At 38.7% G+C, this 25,365-nt stretch overlaps 2 protein-coding genes across 3 annotated transcripts; both read left to right on the top strand.

The window, feature by feature from the left end:
- The first annotated feature begins 1,817 nt into the window (after nt 1-1,817).
- Nucleotides 1,818-5,712, top strand: LOC139188792 (uncharacterized). 2 transcript variants are annotated; one of them, XM_070806604.1, is made up of 6 exons: nt 1,820-4,120; nt 4,221-4,271; nt 4,411-4,496; nt 4,647-4,685; nt 4,944-5,038; nt 5,215-5,712. In XM_070806604.1, the coding sequence occupies exons 1-6, from the start codon at nt 3,781-3,783 to the stop codon at nt 5,513-5,515; spliced, it is 912 nt and encodes a 303-aa protein (XP_070662705.1). In that variant the 5' UTR covers nt 1,820-3,780; the 3' UTR covers nt 5,516-5,712. The 2 variants fall into 2 exon arrangements, with proteins under 2 accessions (XP_070662706.1, XP_070662705.1); XM_070806605.1 differs by lacking the exon at nt 4,647-4,685 and having other exon boundaries at nt 1,818-4,120.
- Nucleotides 5,713-20,649: 14,937 nt separating this feature from the next.
- Nucleotides 20,650-22,730, top strand: LOC139188882 (uncharacterized). The gene is made up of 6 exons (XM_070806927.1): nt 20,650-20,695; nt 20,835-20,882; nt 21,561-21,598; nt 21,701-21,739; nt 22,000-22,094; nt 22,271-22,730. The coding sequence occupies exons 4-6, from the start codon at nt 21,716-21,718 to the stop codon at nt 22,545-22,547; spliced, it is 396 nt and encodes a 131-aa protein (XP_070663028.1). The 5' UTR covers nt 20,650-20,695; nt 20,835-20,882; nt 21,561-21,598; nt 21,701-21,715; the 3' UTR covers nt 22,548-22,730.
- Nucleotides 22,731-25,365: the final 2,635 nt, after the last annotated feature.

Genomic DNA, 25,365 nt, shown 5'->3' with positions numbered 1-25,365 from the left:
CACTTGCAAGCAATATGGACATTTTGCAAATGAATGTTCATATAAAAATGGTGAGCATGCCAACATGGCAGAATCAAATGGAAATGCTAGTGAGGAATTTACAGTCTTACTAGCACACCATGATATCAGTAGCCAACAAGATGTTTGGTATTTAGACTCTGGTGCAAGCAACCACATGTGTGGAAAGAAAGAGTTTTTTGCCGAACTCAAAGATGAGCCTTATGGATCTGTGAGTCTTGGTGACTCCTCAAAGCTGCCAGTTGACGGCAAAGGGATGATCAAGATTATCCAGAAGGATGGTAGAGAAGAATACATCTCCGATACTTACTACATACCAGGTATGAAGAGCAACATTCTGAGCATTGGTCAACTGCTCCAGAAAGGGTATATTATACATATGGAGGATATGTTTCTCACTCTCAGGAATGCAAGGAGAAAACTTATTGCACGTGTTCAAATGTCAAAGAACCGAATGTTCCCGTTGAAGTTGAACACAAAGATTGGGAGTTGCAACATCGGTGTAATGGAAGATGAGTCATGGAAATGGCATCTTCGATTTGGCCATCTTTATTTCAATGGCCTAAAGTTGCTGTCAAGTGGAGGAATGGTTCGTGGTCTACCTCAGATTGAAGTCACACGCCAAGTATGTGAAGGTTGTATGCTTGGGAAGCAAGCACGACTATCATTCCCTGTTGGTGATACATGGAGAGCAAAGGCACCACTGCAGATGGTACACACGGATATATGTGGTCCATTGGATCCTATGTCTTATGGAGGTAATAGGTATTTTATTACTTTCATTGATGATTTTAGTAGGAAGACTTGGGTTTATTTTCTCAAGGAGAAGTCGGCTGCCCTAAGAATCTTCAAGGAGTTCAAGGCACTCACAGAGGCTGAAAGCAACCACAAGCTTGTGGCTGTGAGATCAGATAGAGGTGGAGAGTACACCTCCAATGCTTTCCAAGCATACTGCAAGGAGCAAGGAATTAGGCATTAACTGACTGCTGACTATACCCCACAGCAAAATGGGATAGCCGAAAGAAAGAATCGAACCATCCTTGACATGACAAGGTCCATGCTTAAGGAGAAGAATTTGCCAAAAGAATTGTGGGCAGAAGCTGTAGCTTGTTCGATTTATTTGTTGAATCGATGTCCAACAAAGAGTGTCAAGAGGATGACACCACAAGAGGCTTGGAGTGGATACAAGCCGAGTGTTGCACACCTAAGAGTTTTTGGGTGTGTTGCATATGCTCAAGTTCCAGAAGCCAAGAGAAGGAAGCTTGATGATCGAGGTGAAAAGTGTGTGTTTGTGGGCTATAGTGAAGAGTCCAAGGCATACAAGCTCTACAACCCACTAACTGGCAAACTAGTGGTTAGTAGAGATGTCATCTTCAGTGAGGAAGAGGCATGGAAGTGGAATAACAAAGAAGTCAGTAAAGAGAAGATTGTCTCCACTGATTTTGAAGAACCAGAAGTTATACCACCTGTTGAGCAACAACCTGCTCAAATAAACACAACAACTCCATTGCACAGAACTGCAAGGAGTGGTCCTACATCCGGTGAAGAAAGCAGCTCCTCAACTCCAGTGAGGCTAAGAAGTCTTACCGAGATATATGGACAAGAAGAAGAAGAAGAAACGAACCTTTTCTGCTTGTATGCAGACCACGAGCCTTTCTCATTCAATGAAGCTGTGGAAGAAGATCGTTGTAGAATAGCCATGGAGGAAGAAATCCATGCTATCGAGAAGAATGACACTTGGGAGTTGACAAAGCTCCCACCAAATCAGAAGGCTATTGGTGTCAAGTGGGTTTACAAGATCAAACACACTGCAGATGGGAGTGTGGATCGATACAAATCAAGGCTTGTAGTAAAAGGCTACAAACAAAAGTACGGAGTGGACTATGATGAAGTCTATGCTCCAGTTGCAAGACTTGACACGGTAAGATTGCTAATCTCTCTTGCCGCTCATCATAAATGGAAAATTTATCAACTAGATGTCAAGTCAGCTTTCCTTAATGGAGTTCTTGAGGAAGAAGTGTACGTGGAACAACCAGAAGGCTTTCAAGTACAAGGAAAAGAAGATAAGGTGTATCGTTTGAAGAAGGCTTTGTATGGCCTCAAGCAAGCACCACGAGCTTGGAACTCAAGGATTGACAACTACCTTCACCAAAATGGATTTCAAAAATGTCCATACGAGCATTCAGTTTACATGAAGAATGGTGCAAAATGGGAGTTCTTAATTATTTGTCTCTATGTAGATGACTTGTTGTTTACAGGAAACAATGAAGCAATGTTCTGTGAGTTCAAGCAATCCATGTTCAGTGAATTCGAGATGACTGACAATGGATTAATGTCATACTTTCTTGGCATAGAGGTGAAGCAAGAAAGTGAAGGTATCTACATCTCTCAACAAAAGTACATGAGAGATATATTGGAGAAATTCAATATGGATAAGTGCAATATTGTCAACACTCCAGTTGCAACTGGATTGAAGCTGTCTGAGGAAGGAGAAGGTGAGTTTGTAAACTCAACCGTGTACAAAAGCTTGGTTGGAAGCCTAAGGTACCTTACAATCACAAGACCTGATATAGTTTATGGTGTTGGACTCGTGAGTCGATACATGGAAACACCAAGGGAGTCTCATTGGCTGGCTGCCAAGAGAATTTTGAGGTACATAAGAGGTACTCTAAACTATGGTCTATTTTATAATTTTGGTGAAGATGCAAAATTATTTGGTTATTCAGATAGTGATTGGGGAGGTGACCAAGATGAAAGGAAAAGCACAACTGGCTATGTGTTTTTTCTAGGATCAACAGCTTTCTCATGGACTTCAAATAAGCAATCAATTGTTGCTTTGTCATCATGTGAAGCCGAGTATGTTGATGTAGCCTCAACAGTGTGTGGGGCAATTTGGTTAAGAAATCTATTGAAGTCAGTGTGTCATCCACAAGTGGAATCGACTGTGATTCATGTGGATAACATGTCTGCAATCAAGCTTGCAAAGAATCCTGTTCAACATGGAAGGAGCAAACACATTGATACCAGGTTCCATTTTCTAAGGGACCATGTGAAGCAAAAGACAATTGAGCTTGTCTATTGTCACACGAAGGAACAAGTGGCAGACATCTTCACTAAGCCACTACCAGTTGAATCATTCCGACTACTACGTGAAATGCTAGGCATGAAGGCGTTTTAATTTGAGGGGGCATGTTGGAAATTCAAATTAAAAGCCATGTGATGTCTAACTATCTGTCCTTGTGATGCTAGCTTTTCTTTCCAGGTTGTATCCAGCAAATATAAACATCATTGCTCCTCCATCTGTTAACCGAAAGCTGATTTAAAGACAGCAGAGATGTGGGCTGCTGTGTGCTAGCCGAAAGGTTGTGTTTGCAAGCTGGAAGGATGCAATGCATGTGTGTGCCAACTATCCAAAGTTGCTGCATGTGTTTGAAAGGGTGGAAAGATGGTAAACACCATCATTCATTACATGTTGTTGTATTGTTTATCAATTTCTGTTTTGTATAAATAGGCCTTCTTACTAGGCTTTAGAACATCAATTCCATTCCAATTCCTTTCTCATTTTCAGCTTGTAAGCTATTGGTTTTGTAAACTCTCTTTTCATATATCAAAGTCCAAGTGTTTTGCCGAAGCTTGTCCCTCCTTTCTCTATTTCTTTGTCCAATTTTATTGAGAGTGCAAAGTGAGAGGTGTGATAGAGTTTGTAAACTTATCACCCACATATTTTGGTATTGAGTTAGTAAACTTTTCAATACCAACAGTATGCACCTTGTTCCTAATCCTACCCAAACCCTACCCCAGACCCTACCCTGTTCATTGAATATTCCACCCTACTCTCTTCATTCTCTTCAACACCGACGATCGCGCAGACGAAAACCAAATTTATTCGATTCAGACTGGGAATCAGATTGGGAATCGTTGCCCAAAAAAAGAGGAACCACAAAAAAAGGAAAAAAAGATTCGGATTCAGGTCCTCTACCTCTACCTCCATTTGACAGTTGGTGGTGGCCAGCAGATACAGTACCTCCACCTCCATATCCACCAAACACTGTCCTCTTTAATACTGAATATGGTTATGATAGGGCACTAAACAAAATTAAAGGTATTAATTTTTGAGGTTCTCTCTGCACCAAACCTCGTTGAATAATTTGTGGTTTTATTCTATATTTTTTCTAATTCAATCATTTTTATTATTGAGATAGATGAACGCCTTCCATCGGTTCTCTTCTTCACGGCTTATGGTTGCAAGAAAAGTAAGTCTAAGTCGTGATCCATGAATTTACTTTCATTTTTGTTGTTGCATTTGATCATCATTATATGAATGGTCATTTTTGTTTCTTTTATTTTCCAAGTAATGAATTTACTTACTTGTTTGGCAAATGGGCAGTGCAGCCTCTAAATGGATACATCCATTCTTTCCTGAATTATGTGAGCAGTTTAAACATATAACAATATATGTTTTTCCCCTGCCACCCCAGGTATATATGGTCTTGTGTTAAATTTGATCTTCCTAAGTATTTTCTTTTATTTGAGATTAAGGTCAAACACTGAAGAATGATGCCATTATTTCTGTTATGCCTCAAAATCACTAGAATCGACCGCTAACAGTTATTCTGTCTTCTTTATAGGATGTCTTTTTCTCAATGCACTTGTTGGGTCTTAAGTCGGTAAATGACTCAATCCTTTATTTTGTTTGAATGCAAATGTCTACTTATTACTTAATTTATGTTATTTCATGTTTCTCAAAATGATTTAAATTTGGTTTTACCATATTGTAATTTGTAACTAAATAATTTAGAAAAAATGTTATCAGGGAGTAAGTATGCAGTTTGTTGAATCCGAATGATATTTATATATACCCTCCTCCTTTTATCTGAAACAACGGGTTTATGCTTGGTGCCAATGTGTTTTTCAATGTGCTGCAGCCAACGTTCCAGTTCTATCTAAATGGGGAGAAGGTCGAAGAGATCTCCACTAGATCCATCAAGCGTGTGATAAAGACTTTTGAAAATGTCTACAAGTAATTCTTTTTCTTGCTCTTTTAAGCTTTGCATATAAGATTTTGCGCTTTTGTAACGGTTCAAGTCAAGTTTTCGTTTCTATTTTTTGTGATATATGGATGAATTACATAACATGTTTCTAAATTGACCCTATTGTCATTGTTGGATGTTTCTAAATCACTAAACGTTTGTGAAGTCCATCTGGGATGAAGAAAAGGGGAAGACGACAAGGATCTAAGCAAGTTAAGAATGAAGAAGAAGTTGATCCGTCAAAACTTACAGAGGTACTTCCTAGTAGGTTTCCTGTGTTGGAAATTCAAATCAAAACAGGTTGTAAATGGCAGCTGCTAGCTGTTAGTTGCTTTACAGATTGTATTAACATTTCCAGCAACTACAAACATGCTTGCTGCCATGTGATGGCCAAAGGTGGTGATTGCAAGCTGGAAGGATGCAAAGCATGTGTGTGCCAACTATCCAAAGTTGCTGCATGTGTTTGAAAGGGTGTAAAGATGGTAAACACCATCATTCATTGCATGTTGTTGTATTGTTTATCAATTTCTGTTTTGTATAAATAGGCCTTCTTGCTAGGCTTTAGAACATCAATTCCATTCCAATTCCGTTCTCATTTTCAGCTTGTAAGCTATTGAGTTTGTAAACTCTCTTTCATATATCAAAGTCCAAGTGTTTTGCCAAAGCTTGTAACTTCCCTCCTTTCTTTATTTCTTTGTCCAATTTTATTGAGAGTGCAAAGTGAGAGGTGTGATAGAGTTTGTAAACTTATCACCCACATATTTTGGTATTGAGTTAGTAAACTCTTGTGATTCCCAACAATTGGTATCAGAGCCAGAATACCATTCTGGCAAGTGCAGCAGTTATGGCGTCCAACTTAGTGCAGCTCCAGGTTCCTACATTGAAGAAAGAAAATTACGAAAGATGGTGCATCCAATTCAAAGCATTGTTTGGATCACAGGAGCTATGGGAAATAGTCAGTAGTGGGTATGTTGTACCCACTGCCGAGCAAGAAGCCGCATATACTGCAGAACAAAGGAACGCTCTTAAGGACTTACGAAAGAAGGACCAGAAGGCGCTGTATTTTCTATACCATGGTCTGGAAGATTCAACATTCGAGAAGGTTGCAGAAGCAACAACGAGTAAGCAAGTATAGGACACACTCAGTACAATCTACAAATGAGTAGATCGAGTCAAGAAAGTGAGGTTACAATCACTTCGAGCAGATTTTGAAACTGCTCACATGAATGAAGGGGAGAGCATCTTCGACTATCACTCAAGGCTCATTGTGATAGTAAATCACATGAGGAGAAATGGCGAGAGACTCGATGAAGTACGAGTTGTGGATAAGATAATCCGGTCACTCACATCTAAGTTTGAGCATGTGGTGACTGCCATTGAGGAATCCAAGGATTTGGAGGCGATGAGCGCAGAGGAGTTACTAGGATCCCTCCTAGTTCACGAGCAACGCATTCAGAAGAATGCAAGCCCCACAACGCTAGAGCAAGCTTTGGAGTCAAAGTTGAATATTTACAAACCAAATGGAGGTCGTGGGCAGTGGAACTCACGTCGTGGGAGTTCATCCAACCGTAGCCGAGGACGAGCCCGAGGAAGAGGTCGAGGCTATGCACAAAATTGAGGTCAGTCTCAGGAGTGGAGATCTACTCGAGGAAATGCGCATATCCAGTGTCACAATTGCAAACAATATGGACATTATGCCAATGAATGTTCATATAAAAATGGTGAGCATGTCAACATGGCATAATCAAGTGGAAATGATGGTGAGGAATTTACAGTCTTACTAGCACACCATGATTCCAGTAGCCAACAAGATGTTTGGTATTTGGACTCTGGTGCAAGCAACCATATGTGTGGAAAGAAAGAGTTTTTTGCCGAACTTAAAGATGGGCATTATGGATCTGTGAGTCTTGGTGACTCCTCAAAGTTACCAGTTGAAGGCAAAGGAAAGATCAAAATCATCCAGAAGGATGGTAGAGACGAATACATCTCCGATACCTACTACATACCAGGTATGAAGAGCAACATTCTGAGCATTGGTCAACTGCTCCAGAAAGGGTATATTATACATATGGAGGATATGTTTCTCACTCTCAGGAATGCAAGGAGAAAACTTATTGCACGTGTTCAAATGTCAAAGAACCGAATGTTCCCGTTGAAGTTGAACACAAAGATTGGGAGTTGCAACATCGGTGTAATGGAAGATGAGTCATGGAAATGGCATATTCGGTTTGGTCATCTTCATTTCAATGGCCTAAAGTTGCTGTCAAGTGGAGGAATGGTTCGTGGTCTACCTCAGATTGAAGCCACACGCCAAGTATGTGAAGGTTGTATGCTTGGCAAGCAAGCACGACTATCGTTCCCCGTTGGTGATACATTGAGAGCAAAGGCACCACTGCAGTTGGTGCACACAGATATATGTGGTCCATTGGATCCCATGTCTTATGGAGGTAATAGGTATTTTATTACTTTCATTGATGATTTTAGTAGGAAGACTTGGGTTTATTTTCTCAAGGAGAAGTCGGCTGCCCTAAGAATCTTCAAGGAGTTCAAGGCAATCACAGAGGCTGAAAGCAACCACAAGCTTGTGGCTGTGAGATCAGATAGAGGTGGAGAGTACACCTCCAATGCTTTCCAAGCATACTGCAAGGAGCAAGGAATTAGGCATCAATTGACTGCTGCTTATACCCCACAGCAAAATGGGATAGCCGAAAGAAAGAATCGAACCATACTTGACATGACAAGGTCCATGCTTAAGGAGAAGAATTTGCCAAAAGAATTGTGGGCAGAAGCTGTAGCTTGTTTAATTTATTTGTTGAATCGATGTCCAGCAAAGAGTGTCAAGAGGATGACACCACAAGAAGCTTGAAGTGGATACAAGCCGAGTGTTACACACCTAAGAGTTTTTGGGTGTGTTGCATATGCTCAAGTTCCATAAGCCAAGAGGAGAAAGCTCGATAATCGAGGTGAGAAGTGTGTGTTTGTGGGCTATAGTGAAGAGTCCAAGGCATACAAGCTATACAACCCACTAACTGGCAAACTAGTGGTTAGTAAAGATGTCATTTTCAGTGAGGAAGAGGCATAGAAGTGGAACAACAAAAAAGTCAGTAAAGAGAAGATCGTCTCCACTGATTTTGAAGAACCAGAAGTTGTACCACCTGTTGAGCAACAGCCTGCTCAAACAATCACAACAACTCCATTGCATAGAACTGCAAGGAGTGGTCCTACATCCGGTGAAGAAAGCAGCTCCTCAACTCCAGTGAGGCTAAGAAGTCTCACCGAGATATATGGATAAGAAGAAGAAACCAACTTTTTCTGCTTGTATGCAGAGCACGAGCCTCTCTCATTCAATGAAACTGTGGACGAAGATCATTGGAGAATAGCCATGGAGGAAGAAATCTATGCTATCGAGAAGAATGACACTTGGGAGTTGACAAAGCTCAAACCAAATCAGAAGGCTATTGGTGTCAAGTGGGTGTACAAGATCAAACGCACTGCAGATGGGAGTGTGGATCGGTACAAATCAAGGCTTGTAGCAAAGGGCTACAAACAGAAGTATGGAGTGGATTATGATGAAGTCTATGCTCCAGTTGCAAGACTTGACACGGTAAGATTGCTAATCTCTCTTGCCGCTCATCATAAATGGAAAATTTATCAACTAGATGTCAAGTCAGCCTTCCTTAATAGAGTACTTGAGGAAGAAGTGTACGTGGAACAACCAGAAGACTTCCAAGTACAAGGAGAAGAAGATAAGGTGTATCGTTTGAAGAAGGCTCTATATGGCCTCAAGCAAGCACCATGAGCTTGGAACTCAAGGATTGATAACTACCTTCACCAAAATGGATTTCAGAAATGTCCATATGAGCATTCAGTTTACATGAAGAACGGTGAAAAAAGGGAGTTCTTAATTATTTGTCTCTATGTAGATGACTTGTTGTTTACAGGAAACAATGAAGCAATGTTCTGTGAATTCAAGCAATCTATGTTCAGTGAATTCGAGATGACTGACAATGGATTAATGTCATACTTTCTTGGCATAGAGGTGAAGCAAGAAAGTGACGGTATCTACATCTCTCAACAAAAGTACATGAGAGATATATTGGAGAAATTCAATATGGACAAGTGCAATATTGTCAACACTCCAGTTGCAACTGGATTGAAGCTGTCCAAGGAAGGAAAAGGTGAGTTTGTAAACTCAACCGTGTACAAAAGCTTGGTTGGAAGCCTAAGGTACCTTACAATCACAAGGCCTGATATAGTTTATGGTGTTGGACTCGTGAGTCGATACATGGAAACACCAAGGGAGTCTCATTGGCTGGCCGCCAAGAGAATTTTGAGGTACATAAGAGGTACTCTAAACTATGGTATGTTTTATAATTTTGGTGAAGATGCAAAATTATTTGGTTATTCAGATAGTGATTGGGGAGGTGACCAAGATGAAAGGAAAATCACAACTGGCTATGTGTTTTTTCTAGGATCAACAACTTTCTCATGGACTTCAAAGAAGCAATCAATTGTTGCTTTGTCATCGTGTGAAGCCGAATACATTGATGTAGCCTCAACTGTGTGTGAGGCAATTTGGTTAAGAAATCTGTTGAAGTCAATATGTCATCCACAAGTGGAATCGATTGTGATTCATGTGGATAACATCTCAGCTATCAAGCTTGCTAGGAATCCAGTTCAACATGGAATGAGCAAGCATATTGATACCAGGTTCCATTTTCTGAGGGACCATGTGAAGCAAAAAACAATCGAACTTGTCTATTGTCACACCAAGGAACAAGTGGCTGACATCTTCACAAAGCCTCTGCCAGTTGAGCCATTCAAGTTGCTGCGTGAAATGCTAGGAATGAAGGCGTTTTGATTTGAGGAGGTGTGTTGGAAATTCAAATCGAAACAGGTTGTAAATGGCAGCTGCTAGCTGTTAGTTGCTTTACAGATTGTATTCACATTTCCAGCAACTACAAACATGCTTGCTGCCATGTGATGGCCAAAGGTGGTGATTACAAGCTGGAAGGATGCAAAGCATGTGTGTGCCAACTATCCAAAGTTGCTGCATGTGTTTGAAAGGGTGTAAAGATGGTAAACACCATCATTCATTGCATGTTGTTGTATTGTTTATCAATTTCTGTTTTGTATAAATAGGCCTTCTTGCTAGGCTTTAGAACATCAATTCCATTCCAATTCCTTTCTCATTTTCAGCTTGTAAGCTATTGAGTTTGTAAACTCTCTTTTCATATATCAAAGTCCAAGTGTTTTGCCAAAGCTTGTAGCTTCCCTCCTTTCTTTATTTCTTTGTCCAATTTTATTGAGAGTGCAAAGTGAGAGGTGTGATAGAGTTTGTAAACTTATCACCCACATATTTTGGTATTGAGTTAGTAAACTCTTGTGATTCCCAACATCCTGCATCAGCATTTCCCACAGTGATGGAGGCAATTGAATCTTTACCTGAGGCAGAGCCCTCGAGTGAGTTGTGGTGGTTTGCCAAAGGCCTATTTACATCTGATGAGAAGAGGAAGAGATTCTGTGAGTTGGAAGATGATTGGGCCAAGCTTGAATGGCTCCATCACGAAATGGCCGATTAATATGCGCTTATATTATGTTTGACAATGTCTAGATCATAGATTTGATATGTTGAACTCTTATATATTTGGGGGATTAATTCTACTAGTGTTTGGATTCTGTGTAAGAGTATGAGTAATGAGTATGATTCTTACAAGTCTTGGGATAATTGATATTATAAAGAAGTCTAAATCTGATAAGGAATGCAGACTTGAGAGAAGTTCCAATTGGTTTTGGAAAAGAACTTTGTGTTGGAACTTTATAAGGTCTCATGAATCTTTATGGTTTGTATGTCTTTGAATCCTAGTCCAATTCTGATAGGGAATGGACGGAGGAGCACTACATATTTATGGTTCAAACCACTGCTCTTGCGAGATCAGCTTATGTTGTTCTAAGTCCTATTGATTAGAGAAGCTATTGTGATCGTAAAAGAGGAGAAGGTTTTGAACACAGAGGCTGTTATGGCTTCTCCAAGTTCAAATTCTGCAGGTATGTTCTCGGCAATCCTTGTTCTTGTTCATAAGTTTTGTCACTTGACTTGTTTCAGAACATTGGTAATTCAATTGGCATATCATCGATCTGTGTTAGAGATCTTACATTCTGGGGATCATCTTTCTAGTATACAGAAAGATGCTTCAATTTGAAATGCTCCATCGTTAATTATCAAGCTTAACAACGTTTTGGTGGTCTAAAACAGTTGTACAATGGTTGATTCGTGCAGGGGAGTCTCGTCAATGTCCAATTCACTGTATGTACATTTTTATGTAAATAGTTTCTATATATCTATGCACAATGCTTTTAGTCCTTTATTTTGAAGATCCAACTCTCTTAAAAATTGTAGTGCTTTGACCGCTGAGCAGTTATTGAGCCTCTAACCCATCTCATTTGGAAGAAATCTGGTGAAAGAATGATATATCATTTATATATGTGGAGAAATTTTTGGTGAAATATGGTCAGGTATGAGGCTGTTTGGGTTGTTTTGATTCAACTGGGAGTAGTTGCTGAATTTTTCATGGTGAGAAAGAGTTTGATTTTTCTGTAAATGGAGTTATTTATTTTGAAATTCCAAATTGAATGAAGACTTTATATATTGTTGTATCAGTTGCAAAGAAATGAAATGTAATTAGGTGATTAATTTGTTTGTGTTTATGAAGCGACAGCTTTTATTTGATCTGAGTGTAGACTAGAGTCATTGGATGGAACTTTAGTTGCAGTTATACTTATAAGGTCAAGTGCTTAATGAGGCTTTCTTTTTATTGTAGGTAAGTCAAAGAAAGCTAAGAAAAGAAAAAGAAGTCAGGAGAACAGCTCAAGAGGAATATCAAGTATGATTCTTGAATTTGAAACATTGCTTTGTATCTGAGTTATCACAGTTTCATGGCACAAGAAAGCTTTGAAAAAGACAAAGAGGGATCTTGATTCTTCAAAGTCCACAAAGACAATGGAAACGAAAGTAGAAGCTGATCCAACAACAATGTTTTTAAAAGCACTCTGTATTCATGGTAAGCAATCAAAGCAATTGTACTCCTGTGGTGATATACTTAATGCTAATATCTGGCTCTTTGACCTAATTAATGATTGGGTTTGATTAATGTTAAGACATATCTCGAGTTATGCATGAAAGAAAAATAGTAGAGATATCTTGGACAAAGGGAGTTTGTAACATAATTAATATACAATTTGATCCATGTGTAAAATTGGTGTCTTGCAGTATATTTGAACAAAGAGTCTCAAACTTATTGACATTTAAACTAAATTATCTTGAGACAAGTTCACATTGGGATGTCTGAGATCCAAAAGCTCTCCAGTCACCATCGAGGCAAAATCTTAGGCGCAATCAGTGTATGTCACTTATTAATGCTTGAAGTAAATCTTTCTATTTATTAATACATAAAAATTGTAAATAGGTCATCACCCACTAATCTTTTTCAAATTTCTATGCTTATACTTAGTTGATGAGTCAAATTTCAGGCATAGTATCAGCATGAATTGTTTGGTATTATAACTAGGTGATTTTTATTAAGTACTTTATCTAGCATAAAAAATTTGTATGGTTTTAATGGCTTCCAGAACCTGCAAACATTGTCAGGCATTTTCTACAAATCATGGCATACCGTTCAGGTATTTTTTGGCTGTTGTAAAATTTTCTACTTAGAGGTCGCACTTGGTGCAATGGCAAGTGCCTTCGCCCATGAGCGGTAGGTCTCGGGTTCGAGACTTGGGAGCAGCCTCTCCATAAATGGGGGTAAGGCTAGCCGACATTCACCTCTCCCAGACCCTGCGTAAAGCGGGAGCCTTGTGCACTGGGTACGACCTTTTAGTATGTTCCAAATAATTATGTGGTTTGATATGTGGAATTATCCATTATGTGGATGTGGGATTTTGGAAGTAATACTAACTGGAATTAAACAGGTTGATTAACATACATTGGGCTGTGACAACTGTGGCAATACCTATCTTTCAAGACTATGTGGGGTTTAGTAATTTTCAATATTCTTCGACTCTTTTTAATATGCAAAATCAAATTACCTATGTAATTTATAACATGCAATTAGTTTCTTTTTAGTTGAGTTCAAATAATGTTGATTGCGCTGTTATAAAGCTCTTTTTTATAGTTAGGTTGAAAATTATATCGATATATTCTTTATTTAGTTGGTCCAATTTGTAACAGAAGAGATTGTTTTGTTTGATGTTTGAATCAAAATTTGATTTTTTTTTTTGAGTGAAATTATAATGGAATTGCAAGTCAAGTATTTCTTGGACCTACAGTTACAATGCTTTTTATAATTTCCTAGATCTATCATTTTTGTTTGTTCATGATTATGTTGAATGTTTTTCAGGTTAAATGTGCATTCAAGTCCCGCAGCATCGCGCCGGCACATTACTAGTTATTTCTAAAACTGAAACAAAATAATCCACATATTTTTGGAAGTGAACACAATAAACATTATTTTCAGAAATACAACAAAATAACTCATATTATTTCTTAAATTGAACCAAAATAACGCGTACTATTTTTGAACTACCCCAAAATTACACACTATTTCTAGAAGAAAAGAAATCACACAATTAACGAACCAGTTTTTTTTATAGAAAAATATTGCAAGAACACACTATTTCTAGAACCGGAATATAGTTTAAGGACAAAAGGTGGATTCATACGACAAGGCACTCTTGAGTCATGTTACAAATTTAAACCATTTCGTATAGCTTGCTTTTCTTAAATAAAAGAAGTCAATTCGCAATAGTCTAATTTCCTTTTCATAAGCGTTGGGTTTAAGTCAATTTGTTCTCTCACTACAGTAAGGATGATGTAGTTAAACTCTGGATTTGGAAGGATTTTAAAAGACTTTAAGAAATAATAAAAAACCTAGCATCTAGAAAGAAAAAACCTAACATTATGTTTGGATGAAGAATTTTAAGATTACTAAGGAATTTTAAAATAACGGAAATTGAAATGACGAGATTTTATTCTCTAGAATTTATGAATTTTCTTGTTTGATTAACCTAAAAGAACAATGGAATTGAATACAAAATTTGTTATTTTTAAACTCTCAATTATAGAAATTAGGAAATGATACCTATTTACATGAAATTTAAATTTGGGAATTAGAGGTCCCAAATTCCAAATTTTTTTTTCACGCGGAAATTCTAAATTTCTATGTTTATGAATTCAAACAAGGGAATTGGTAAATATCAATTTATAAATTCTGACTTTTATTCAAATTCCAAGTTTATTTCCTTATCGAACCATAATGTAAAGTCTCCAATCGTAGCTTTTGGGCTTGGGGTTTGGCGGCAATTATTCTTGATCTGTTCTTTCTCTTTGTCTCCGATAGTAGTCGCTCTCTCGATCGGAGATCCTTTGTGCCTTTGTGTTTGTTGACGTCGCTCTCTCGTTCGGTCGAGGAGAGCATTTTGTTGCTGAGAGAAATCATCCAAAAGAAAGAAGAAGCGGAAGCGAGAGGCGGAGAATGGCGAAGAGGAATTTAGGGTTTTTGATGCCGCAGTTGCTGGGCAATACCAACAACCCAGGTGCTGGTGTTGGTGTTCTCCTCCACCGTCGTATGCACTTTGTTTCTAATCCTACACAAACCCTACCCCAAACCCTACCCTGTTCATCGATTATTCCATCCTACTCTCTTCATGTTGAATTATGGCCAATACTTTCGGCTATTAAAAAAAAGCAAAAGAAAAAGAAAGACAAAATGATGAGGAAACATCATGATGAGGAGACATCATGATGATGTTTTTTTTCTTTTGTGGTTTTTTTATTAACCATAATTATTGAGGTTTGTTTCGGATAGAAGAGAAGAGATGCAACGCTCATTTTTCAGTTGAGAGAGCTGAAGAGAGAAGAGAGAGCTGCAGAGAGAAGTTAGAGTTTTTTTTCTGCAGAGAGCCCAAAAGGAAGAAGAAGCTGCTGCTTCATTTGGTTAGTAATCATCCACCAAAATAGGTGTTGTTGTAATAGCTTTGAGCTATATGTATAGAGAAGAAATTATTCATTATATTTCTTCCTCTATTTGTTTCTTTGGTGTGTGAGAGATATTTGGTGTATTGGGTTATTTGGGTTGTGAGATTGCCAACACTTTGTAAACTCCCATTTGGTTGATAGTGGATTATTGGGTGAGCTCCTACTGCTCCGATGACGTACTCCAGTTACACTGACTGTTGAGGAACCTCGTTAAAATCTTGGTGTTCTTTTATATTTTGTTCTTGCATTTTCATTTGATAAATTTCCTGTGGGTTAGCTTGAGTTGGTTCCAACGGTTTTGGTGCTATCCTAGCACAACAATTGGTATCAGAACACTAGTTGCTCTTGGGTACTGTCTAGTTGCCAAAGATGTCAGACGGGCAAGATGAAAATCCTTTTGGAAGCAGCTCCGGGTTTGCAAGAACTACGGTGCAAAATGCAAAGTTCGAAGTGGAAAAGTTTGATGGCACAAACAACTTCGGGATGTGGCAATGTGAGGTCAAAGATGTGTTGGCTCAACAAGATCTACTTGCCGCGTTGGGAGAGAAGCCGGAAACTATGTTGAAGCCGGAATGGGAAAAATTAAATTTGTGGGCTTGCTTTTCAATTCGGTTGTGCCTTGCAAAAACTCAGAAGTATTTTGTGATGCGGGAGACATTAGCAAGTGTGTTGTGGCAAAAATTGGAAGACAAGTATATGACAAAGAGTGCAGAGAACCGGCTACACTTGAAGAAAAAGCTCTACCGCTTCCAATACAAAGAAGGTACAAAAATGATTAGACACCTTGATGCTTTTAATAAGTTGATTGCCGACTTGTTAAATTTAGATGAGGATATTAAGGATGAAGATAAGGCCTTAATATTGTTGAATTCATTGCCGGACTCTTATGAGCATTTTGTTACCACTATTATGCATGGTAAAGAAACTGTGAAATTTGAAGATGTGTCAAATGCCTTGATGAATTATGAAATGAGGCATAGAGATAAAAATCATGATAGTACCTCTGAAGCTTTATTTGTTAGAGGTAGATCATCGGAGAGAAGATCATCTTCTAGCAGGAAAAAATCACAGTCTCGACCTAGAGGAAACTCTAAAGGTAGAAAACCTTTGGAAAGGGATGAATGTGCCTTTTGTCGTAATAAGGGCCATTGGAAGAAAGATTGTCCAAAATTGAAGACCAAAGGAAAAGAAAGTTCTGAAGCTAATGTTGCTGAGGTTGAAACAGATTTTTCTGATTTTGCTTTAACCACTTCCTCATCATTTGATTGTGCTACTAAGTGGGTGTTGGATACGGGTTGTACTCATCATATGACTCCTCACAAGGATTGGTTTTCAAGCTTGAAAGAGTTTGATGGTGGCGTTGTGTTCATGGGAGATGACAATCCTTGCACAACAAAAAAGGATTGGTACAGTTCGTTTGAAGTTGCATGATGGCATGGTTAAAGAGTTGACAGGTGTTCGGTATGTACCGAATTTGAAGAAAAATCTTATTTCTTTGGGTACTTTGGAATCCAAGGGTTTCAGGTTTCATTCAGATGGACAGACATTGAAAGTTACTTATGGTGCACTTGTTGTGATGAAAGCTCCTAGATGTGGCCATTTGTATTTATTGCAGGGAAGCACTGTGACAGGTGAAGCATCTGTAGTCTCAGAAAATATGGGCACATCCGATTCTGATACTACTAGATTGTGGCATATGAGATTAGGCCATGCCAGTGAAAAAGCTCTACAAGGGCTTGTGAAACAAGGTCTTCTAAAAGGTGCCACGACTTGTAAGCTTGATTTCTGCGAGCATTGTGTCTTGGGGAAGCAAACTAGAGTGAAGTTTGGTACTGCTGTACATCAGACGAATGGCATTCTTGATTATGTGCATTCAGATGTTTGGGGTCCTACAAAGACTCCCTCTTTGAGTGGTAGACATTGGTTTGTGACCTTTGTTGATGATTATTCAAGAAGGTCTTGGGTCTACACTATGAAGCACAAGAGTGAGGTGTTAAACATTTTCTTGGGTTGGAAGAAAATGGTTGAGAACCAGACTGGGAGAAAGATTAAGATTTTGAGATCGGATAATGGTGGTGAATACACATCCGATCATTTCTTTAAAGTTTGCAAAGAGGAAGGAATTGTGAGACATTTCAGTGTTCGAGGAACTCCACAACAAAATGGAGTTGCAGAAAGATTGAATCGAACCTTGCTTGAGAAGGTTAGATGTATGTTGTCTCAGTCAGGTTTAAGCAAGTCATTTTGGGCAGAAGCAGTTAATTATGCATGTCACATTATCAACCGGTTACCCTCAGCTGCTATTCAGGGTAAGACACCAATGGAGGTATGGACTGGAAAACCTTCTTCTGATTATGACTATATCCGTATTTTTGGTTCACCTGCATATTTTCATGTGACTGAAAATAAACTTGATCCTAGAGCCAAAAAGGCTATCTTTCTTGGTTTTAGTAGTAGTGTCAAAGGTTACAGGTTGTGGTGCCCAGAGATGAAAAAACTTGTAATCAGCAGAAATGTGACATTTGATGAAGAAAGTATGTTCAAAGACTCTGAGAAGAATGTGAAAGATGTCCAACAGGTGGAGCTTGAGAAAGTTGCCTCTGGTACTTCAAATCCTATTTCCGCTGATGTCGAAGCCACTACAAGTGAAGAAGTTGGAGACCATGAGGATGTTGAAGAAGTTGAACTTGAAGATTCTATTCAAGTTGAAGAACAAGTTTCACTTCAAGAGTCTATTGCTAAGAATAGAGGAAAGAGACAAATTACCAAGTCAGCTCGGTATAGTGATTATGTTGCTTTTGCTCTTCCTATTATCACTGAAGAGATTCCATCCAATTTTGAGGAAGCTATTGAGAGTGAGGAGAAGAATAGGTGGTGCAATGCCATGGGTGATGAGATGAATTCTCTCTTGAAGAACAAGACTTGGGAGTTAGCTAAATTGCCTAAGGGCAAGAAAGCTATTGGTTGCAAATGGGTGTATGCCAAGAAGGAAGATGCTGATGAGAAAAGCAATGTGAGATTTAAAGCAAGATTAGTTGCTAAAGGGTATGCACAAAAGGAGGGCATTGACTACAATGAAATATTTTCTCCAGTTGTGAAGCACTCCTCAATTCGTATTATGTTAGCTCTTGTTGTACAATATGATCTTGAGCTTGTGCAACTCGATGTGAAGACGGCTTTCCTACATGGTGATTTGAATGAAGAGATCTATATGTGTCAACCGGATGAGTATATAGTGCAAGGGAAGGAAAATTTGTTTTGCAAATTGAAGAAATCGCTTTATGGCTTGAAGCAATTTCCAAGGCAATGGTATTTGAGGTTTGATAAATTTATGAGAGGCCAAAATTATTCTAGAAGTCAATATGATCATTGTGTGTACTTCAAGAAGTTGCAAGATGGGTCTTTCATTTATTTATTGATATATGTTGATGATATGTTGATTGCCTCAAAGAATGTTGAGGAGATTGAGAAATTGAAGAAACAAATGAAGAATGAGTTTGAGATGAAGGATCTTGGTGAAGCAAAGAAGATCCTTGGCATGGAGATCACTAGAGATAGAGAGAAGGGTTTGGTCAGTTTGAATCAAAGACAATACCTTGAGAAGTTGATTCGGAAGTTTGGAGTTCATGATTCAACCAAACCGGTTAGTACCCATTTGGCTCCTCATTTTAAATTGAGTTCTCTACAGTGTCCTAAAACTGATAAAGAGAAGCTGCAAATGAAAAATATACCATATGCAAATTTGGTTGGTAGTTTGATGTATGCAATGGTATGCTCTAGACCGGATATTGCTCATGCAGTTGGCATGTTGAGTCGATATATGCATAATCCAGGTAAAGAGCATTGGCAAGCAGCTAAGTGGATATTGAGATATCTCCATGGTACTCGAGATGTTGGTTTATGCTTTGAGAGGGATGACTCTGGTATTGGTCATTTTGCAGTTGGTTATGTTGATTCAGATTATGCAGGTGATCTGGATGGAATGAAGTCTACTACAGGCTATGTGTTTACTATGGCTAAAGGACCAGTTTGTTGGAGGTCCATTTTGCAGTCGTCTGTTGCCTTGTCTACTACAGAGGCTGAATATATGGCAGTTGCTGAAGCTATAAAGGAGGCCATTTGGATACATGGGCTGATTAGGGATTTGGGGGTTGATCAGAAGCAGGTGGAGGTACATTGTGATAGTCAGAGTGCCATTTATTTGGCTAAGTATCAGGTTCATCATGCGAGGACCAAGCACATAGATGTGCGTTATCACTTTGTTCGTGAAATTGTTGGTGAAGGGGAAATCATTCTCCAGAAAATTCCAACTAAAGACAACCCTGCTGATATGTTGACTAAGGTTGTTGGTGTAGCCAAGTTTGTTCATTGTTTGAACTTGGCTCACATTATGCCTATATAAAGAAGGCGTTGAGCAGTAGGAGTTTTGGAGCATTTGGCTCGGCATGAGTTGTTCTCTTGCTAGTGTTTGGGAGTGATTTTTTGTGTTGATTGTGTTGGTGGCTTATCATGGTGTTTTCGAAATTTGGCCAAGGTGGAGATTGTTGAATTATGGCCAATACTTTCGGCTATTAAAAAAAAGCAAAAGAAAAAGAAAGACAAAATGATGAGGAAACATCATGATGAGGAGACATCATGATGATGTTTTTTTTCTTTTGTGGTTTTTTTATTAACCATAATTATTGAGGTTTGTTTCGGATAGAAGAGAAGAGATGCAACGCTCATTTTTCAGTTGAGAGAGCTGAAGAGAGAAGAGAGAGCTGCAGAGAGAAGTTAGAGTTTTTTTTCTGCAGAGAGCCCAAAAGGAAGAAGAAGCTGCTGCTTCATTTGGTTAGTAATCATCCACCAAAATAGGTGTTGTTGTAATAGCTTTGAGCTATATGTATAGAGAAGAAATTATTCATTATATTTCTTCCTCTATTTGTTTCTTTGGTGTGTGAGAGATATTTGGTGTATTGGGTTATTTGGGTTGTGAGATTGCCAACACTTTGTAAACTCCCATTTGGTTGATAGTGGATTATTGGGTGAGCTCCTACTGCTCCGAGGACGTACTCCAGTTACACTGACTGTTGAGGAACCTCGTTAAAATTTTGGTGTTCTTTTATATTTTGTTCTTGCATTTTCATTTGATAAATTTCCTGTGGGTTAGCTTGAGTTGGTTCCAACGGTTTTGGTGCTATCCTAGCACAACACTTCATTCTCTCCAGCGCCGACGATCCCGCAGACGAAATCCAAATTTATTCGATTCAGACTGGGAATCGGATTGGGAATCGTTGCCCAAAAAAAAAAAGGGAACCAAAAAAAAAGGAAAAAAAGATTCGGATCCAGGTCCTCTACCTCTACCTCCATTTGACAGTTGGTGGTGGCCAGCAGATACAGTACCTCCACCTCCATATCCACCAAACACTGTCCTCTTTAATACCGAATATGGTTATGAAATGGCACTAAAAAATATTAAAGGTATTAATTTTTGAGGTTCTCTCTGCACCAAACCTCGTTGAATAATTTGTGGTTTTATTCTATATTTTTTCTAATTCAATCATTTTTATTATTGAGATAGATGAACGCCTTCCATCGGTTCTCTTCTTCACGGCTTATTGTTGCAAGAAAAGTACGTCTTAAGTCGTGATCCACGAATTTACTTTCATTTTTGTTGTTGCATTTGATCAGCATTATACGAATGGTCATTTTTGTTTCTTTTATTTTCCAAGTAATGAATTTACTTACTTGTTTGGCAATGGGCAGTGCAGCCTCTAAATGGATACATCCGTTCTTTCCTGAATTATGTGAGCAGTTTATGTTAGAGTATGAGTGTGATTCTCACAGTTTAGTAATAATCATTGTTATTTCAGATTGGTATAAAGATGTCTTAATGTGTTTATAAGAGTTAATTCAACTTTAGTTTGGATTGAAACTCTATTGTTGGCTCGAAAATAGAACTCATACTTGTACAAGGATTTGATCTTGTATTCCTTGTAGGATTATTATAGGGTAATCCAGATTTTGTAGTATAAAAACCACAAGCCCCTGCTCTCACAGAAATACGCTCTTATTGTTCCAATTACCTATAACTTGGAGAGCATTGAGTTTTGCAGAGAGGAGAAGGTTGTGTGTGGATTCGTCCATGGCTTCTTCATCCATGTATGTGTTAAACTAAGAAACACAGCAGCATTTCAAATCAATTTCATATCCTAGGCCTTACGGGAAGGCTTTGTTATATACACTGCAACATACAACTTTACAATTCAAAATACAAGAGACAGCACGCCACACATGCAGCAGCACCATCTGCTGTCTTCTGACAGCACACATGGGAAAGACTTCGTAAGCAGTCTGCAGGCAGGTATGTGTTGCAGATATTACTTCAGTATTTGCATATGTAGAACATATTTGATGCGTTGGTTGTGATTTAGTTGCTAAATTCTTGTGTTCTTGGCTAAGTATGTTATAAAGGCTATGCTTATTCTTACAGTTTAAACATATAACAATATATGTTTTTCCCCTGCCACCCCAGGTATATATGGTCTTGTGTTAAATTTGATCTTCCTAGGTATTTTCTTTTATGCCTCAAAATCACTAGACTCGACCGCTAACAGTTATTCTAACTTCTTTATAGGACGTCTTTTTCTCAATGCACTTGTTGGGTCTTGAGTCGGTAAATGACTCAATCCTTGTATTTTGTTTGAATGCAAATGTCTACTTATTACTTAATTTATGTTATTTCATGTTTCTCAGAATGATTTAAATTTGGTTTTACCATATTGTAATTTGTAACTGAATAATTTAGAAAAAAATTTAATTGGGGAGTAAGTATGCAGTTTGTTGAATCCGAATGATATTTATATATACCCTCCTCCTTTTATCTGAAACCACGGGTTTATGCTTGGTGCCAATGTGTTTTTCAATATGCTGCAGCCAACGTTCCAGTTCTATCTAAATGGGGAAAAGGTCGAAGGGATTTCCACTAGATCCATCAAGCGTGTGATAAAGACTTTTGAAAATGTCTACAAGTAATTCTATTTCTTGCTCTTTTAAGCTTTGCATATAAGATTTTGCGCTTTTGTAACAGTTCAAGTCAAGTTTTTGTTTCTATTTTTTGTGATATATGGATGAATTACATAACATGTTTGTAAATTGACCCCATTGTTATTGTTGGATGTTTCTAAATCACTAAACGTTTGTGAAGTCCATCTGGGATGAAGAAAAGGGGAAGACGACAAGGATCTAAGCAAGTTAAGAATGAAGAAGAAGTTGATCCGTCAAAACTTACAGAGGTACTTCCTAGTAGGTTTCCTGCATCAGCATTTCCCACAGTGATGGAGGCAGTTGAATCTTTACCTGAGGCAGAGTTGTGGTGGTTTGCCAAAGGCCTATTTACATCTGATGAGAAGAGGAAGAGATTCTGTGAGTTGGAAGATGATTGGGCCAAGCTTGAATGGCTCCATAGCGAAATGGCCGATTAATATGCGCTTATATTATGTTTGACAATGTCTAGATCGTAGATTTGATATGTTGAACTCTTATATATTTGGGGGATTAATTCTACTAGTGTGTGGATTCTGGGGATCATCTTTCTAGTATACAGAAAGATGCTTCAATTTGAAATGCTCCATCGTTAATTATCAAGCTTAACAACGGTTGCTCTATGTTTGGTGGTCTAAAACAGTTGTACAATAGTTGATTCGTGCAGGGGAGTCTCGTTAGACACAACGTGTGGACCACTTGACAAAACTTTGTACTTACAGAGTATCCATCACAATGTACCAACATTTTTGCCTTGTGCCTTGTGAACGATAAGAGTATGATTCTCTCCCCTCCTATTCTCATCCCTTCCCCTCACACATTGTCTTTTGTCTTATTGTCTCTATAAAAAAAACTCAATATAAAATGTTGGCATGATGTAATCGTAACTGAATCACGATGTTCCTAAACAGAAAATATGGATTTCTTGTGCTCATAATTGAATCATGATGTTCCAAAACAGAAAATATGGATTTCGCACCAACAGATAGTAAGAATACTTAATTAAACATATGAAACACAAAGGGGCAAAACATAATCATATGATAAATATCCAGCATTAATCAATCTTAGTCCGAAGATTATTTGATTAGAGTACAACATAAGACCAAATTTAAACAAGCACAATAGTATGACGGTTTTTTTTATAAGAGTACATCGGATCCGGTCCAATCCAAGCCCAACTTAATCCTCGGCCACGTCCCTTAGTAGCCAAGCAACCTTATCATCTCTCGCAACCTTGTCATCTCTGGCAACCTTTAGGAACATTGCTATCTTCTCAGGGTTGGCTTTAAACACCCCTTTTGCATACCACCGCAGACACCCCTTGTAAAGCGGCCCAGGGTAAGATGATGCAACAGCCTCCACTGCTTCATCAAGTGAAGGTGCACTGCTAATACTATCAACCGCTTCACTAGGGCGATCACTAAGTTCTGATGATGTCGCAGCACCTCTCCTCTGTGACAATACCGCATCTCCCACTTTCCCCCCTCCTAAAGAAACTACTTTCTCATTTTCGTTTTTGTCCGTCTTAGCTTGTACGACAAGTTGTTGATGTGTTCTCCTCTTCCTTTTCCCCTTCCCCTTCCCAGATGAGCTCTTATATAAAATTGTTCGCAGAACTTACAATTATAAGACGTCGGCATAGCAAAGTAGAAAACTGCTGCCAATTGTCCATCTATCAAAATTAAGAAAAAACAAATAATAACGATTAAAAACTGCATACATAATATTATAAGTGAGGAAAGAAAAGGAGAAAAACGCTTTGAAAATGAATGCAAGAAAATTTAGGGATGGGTTTGGCATTCGTTTCCTTGGCTGCGTGTTAAACTCGAACCCCACTTGAGTGGACTGTGTGTGCAGCTGGAATCTGCATATTTCCAGATGATGTATTGCGGTTAACCATGACGATTGCTAACTATGGTGATTTCTAGTTTTCTCTGACCAGTAGTTTTGGTGGATTTTTTTTCCTTTTGTTACCCTAGGGAGTGTTGTGATTGGCTCATATTTTGAGCTGTTAACAATTAAGTGACTTTGTGTGTTATGCTTTCGGAATAGTGGCCAAATATGTCCATATCTCATTTTGGCTAATAGTGGAAGACAATGATGATGTTTCATGGGATTCCTTTTGTTTTGGCATTTTTTATTCATTTCCCATTTGCATGCCGAAAGTGGTTTTGGGTTTTGAGAAAAGGGAGCATGATGGATCATCATTGTGTCTATGAAAAAAAGGAGAAGTTAACTCACTTTTCTGTCCATTTAATTGCAAGGAGCCGAAGTGGAGAAGGGAGAGAGAGAGAGCATTCGGCTCTCTCCTGAGAAGGCATCAGAGAGCATCTAAAGGGGGAGAGCATTCGGCTCTCCCATGGGAAAGCATGGGCATGGGTGAGAGAAAATCAAGAGAGCTAGAGTGAAAAATATTCCAGTGAAAGAACTCTTGGGGTAGAGTGAGGCTTTTGGGAAAATTCTATGAGTGGGTGTACAAGGGATTTGGGATTGGGTTATGTCGATTTAACTCATGTGTACTTGTACTGTTATTCTCATAGTGAAGAGCAATATCTCTCCGGGGACGTAGGCAGGTTTTTGCCGAACCTCGTAAATTTCTCGGTGTCTTTATTTCTTGTATTTTATTCTGTTCAACTGTGAGTGTGATTTTGGTGAGGTTGTAATCTGAATCTCGTTTCCGCACTAATGAACGGGCCAAGGCACAACAATTGGTATCAGAGCTCGTTGGAAGCTTGGTTCGTTGGAGGTCCAGATTTGTTGTTCACCATGGAATTTTCAGTTGAGCAGTTTAAAGGGAGAGGCGATTTTACTCATGGTAAAGGAGAGTAATGGAAGCCTGAAGAAATGAAAGCTGTGTTCAGGGATGCTTAGATCAACTGTGAAAGTTGATGTTGAGGAAGAAGACAAAGGCCTCTTTCTTCTAACCTCACTTTCAGATTTGTACGAGAACCTTGTGAAACTTTACTGCATGGAAAGTTACAGTAAGTTTGGAGCAGGAGCAAGCTTCTTTGGTGTGGAATGATACACAAAGGAGACCATGGATGATGGTGGGCACAAGACTGCTTAAATTATTAAAGGTCGGAATCGTGGAAGAAAATTGGAAAGAGGATCTGAGAGAGACAGCAGGTTCAGATCCGGTTCCGGAGGCAAGGGTCCACCTTGCTACGGTGCAAGGCCGGGTTGTAGCAAGTTTGTGGAGGAAGACTTTGAGTATGCCCTCTAGGTACTCGAAGCAACACTTCTCCTAGTGATGTT

The sequence above is a fragment of the Malus domestica genome, chromosome 10 (assembly GCF_042453785.1).
Source record: "Malus domestica chromosome 10, GDT2T_hap1".
NCBI lineage: Eukaryota > Viridiplantae > Streptophyta > Magnoliopsida > Rosales > Rosaceae > Malus > Malus domestica.
The sequence above is the reverse complement of the archived record's forward strand: the minus strand, read 5'-3'. Positions and strand labels throughout refer to the sequence as shown.

Coding starts and splice junctions, on each gene's coding strand:
- LOC139188792 (XM_070806604.1), top strand. CDS start 3,781: ATGCACCTTGTTCCTAATCCTACCCAAACCCTACCCCAGACCCTACCC. Junction 4,686..4,943: donor ACTTGTTGGGTCTTAAGTCG/GTAAATGACTCA, acceptor AATGTGCTGCAG/CCAACGTTCCAGTTCTATCT. Junction 5,039..5,214: donor ACTTTTGAAAATGTCTACAA/GTAATTCTTTTT, acceptor ACGTTTGTGAAG/TCCATCTGGGATGAAGAAAA.
- LOC139188882 (XM_070806927.1), top strand. CDS start 21,716: ATGCACTTGTTGGGTCTTGAGTCG. Junction 21,740..21,999: donor ACTTGTTGGGTCTTGAGTCG/GTAAATGACTCA, acceptor AATATGCTGCAG/CCAACGTTCCAGTTCTATCT. Junction 22,095..22,270: donor ACTTTTGAAAATGTCTACAA/GTAATTCTATTT, acceptor ACGTTTGTGAAG/TCCATCTGGGATGAAGAAAA.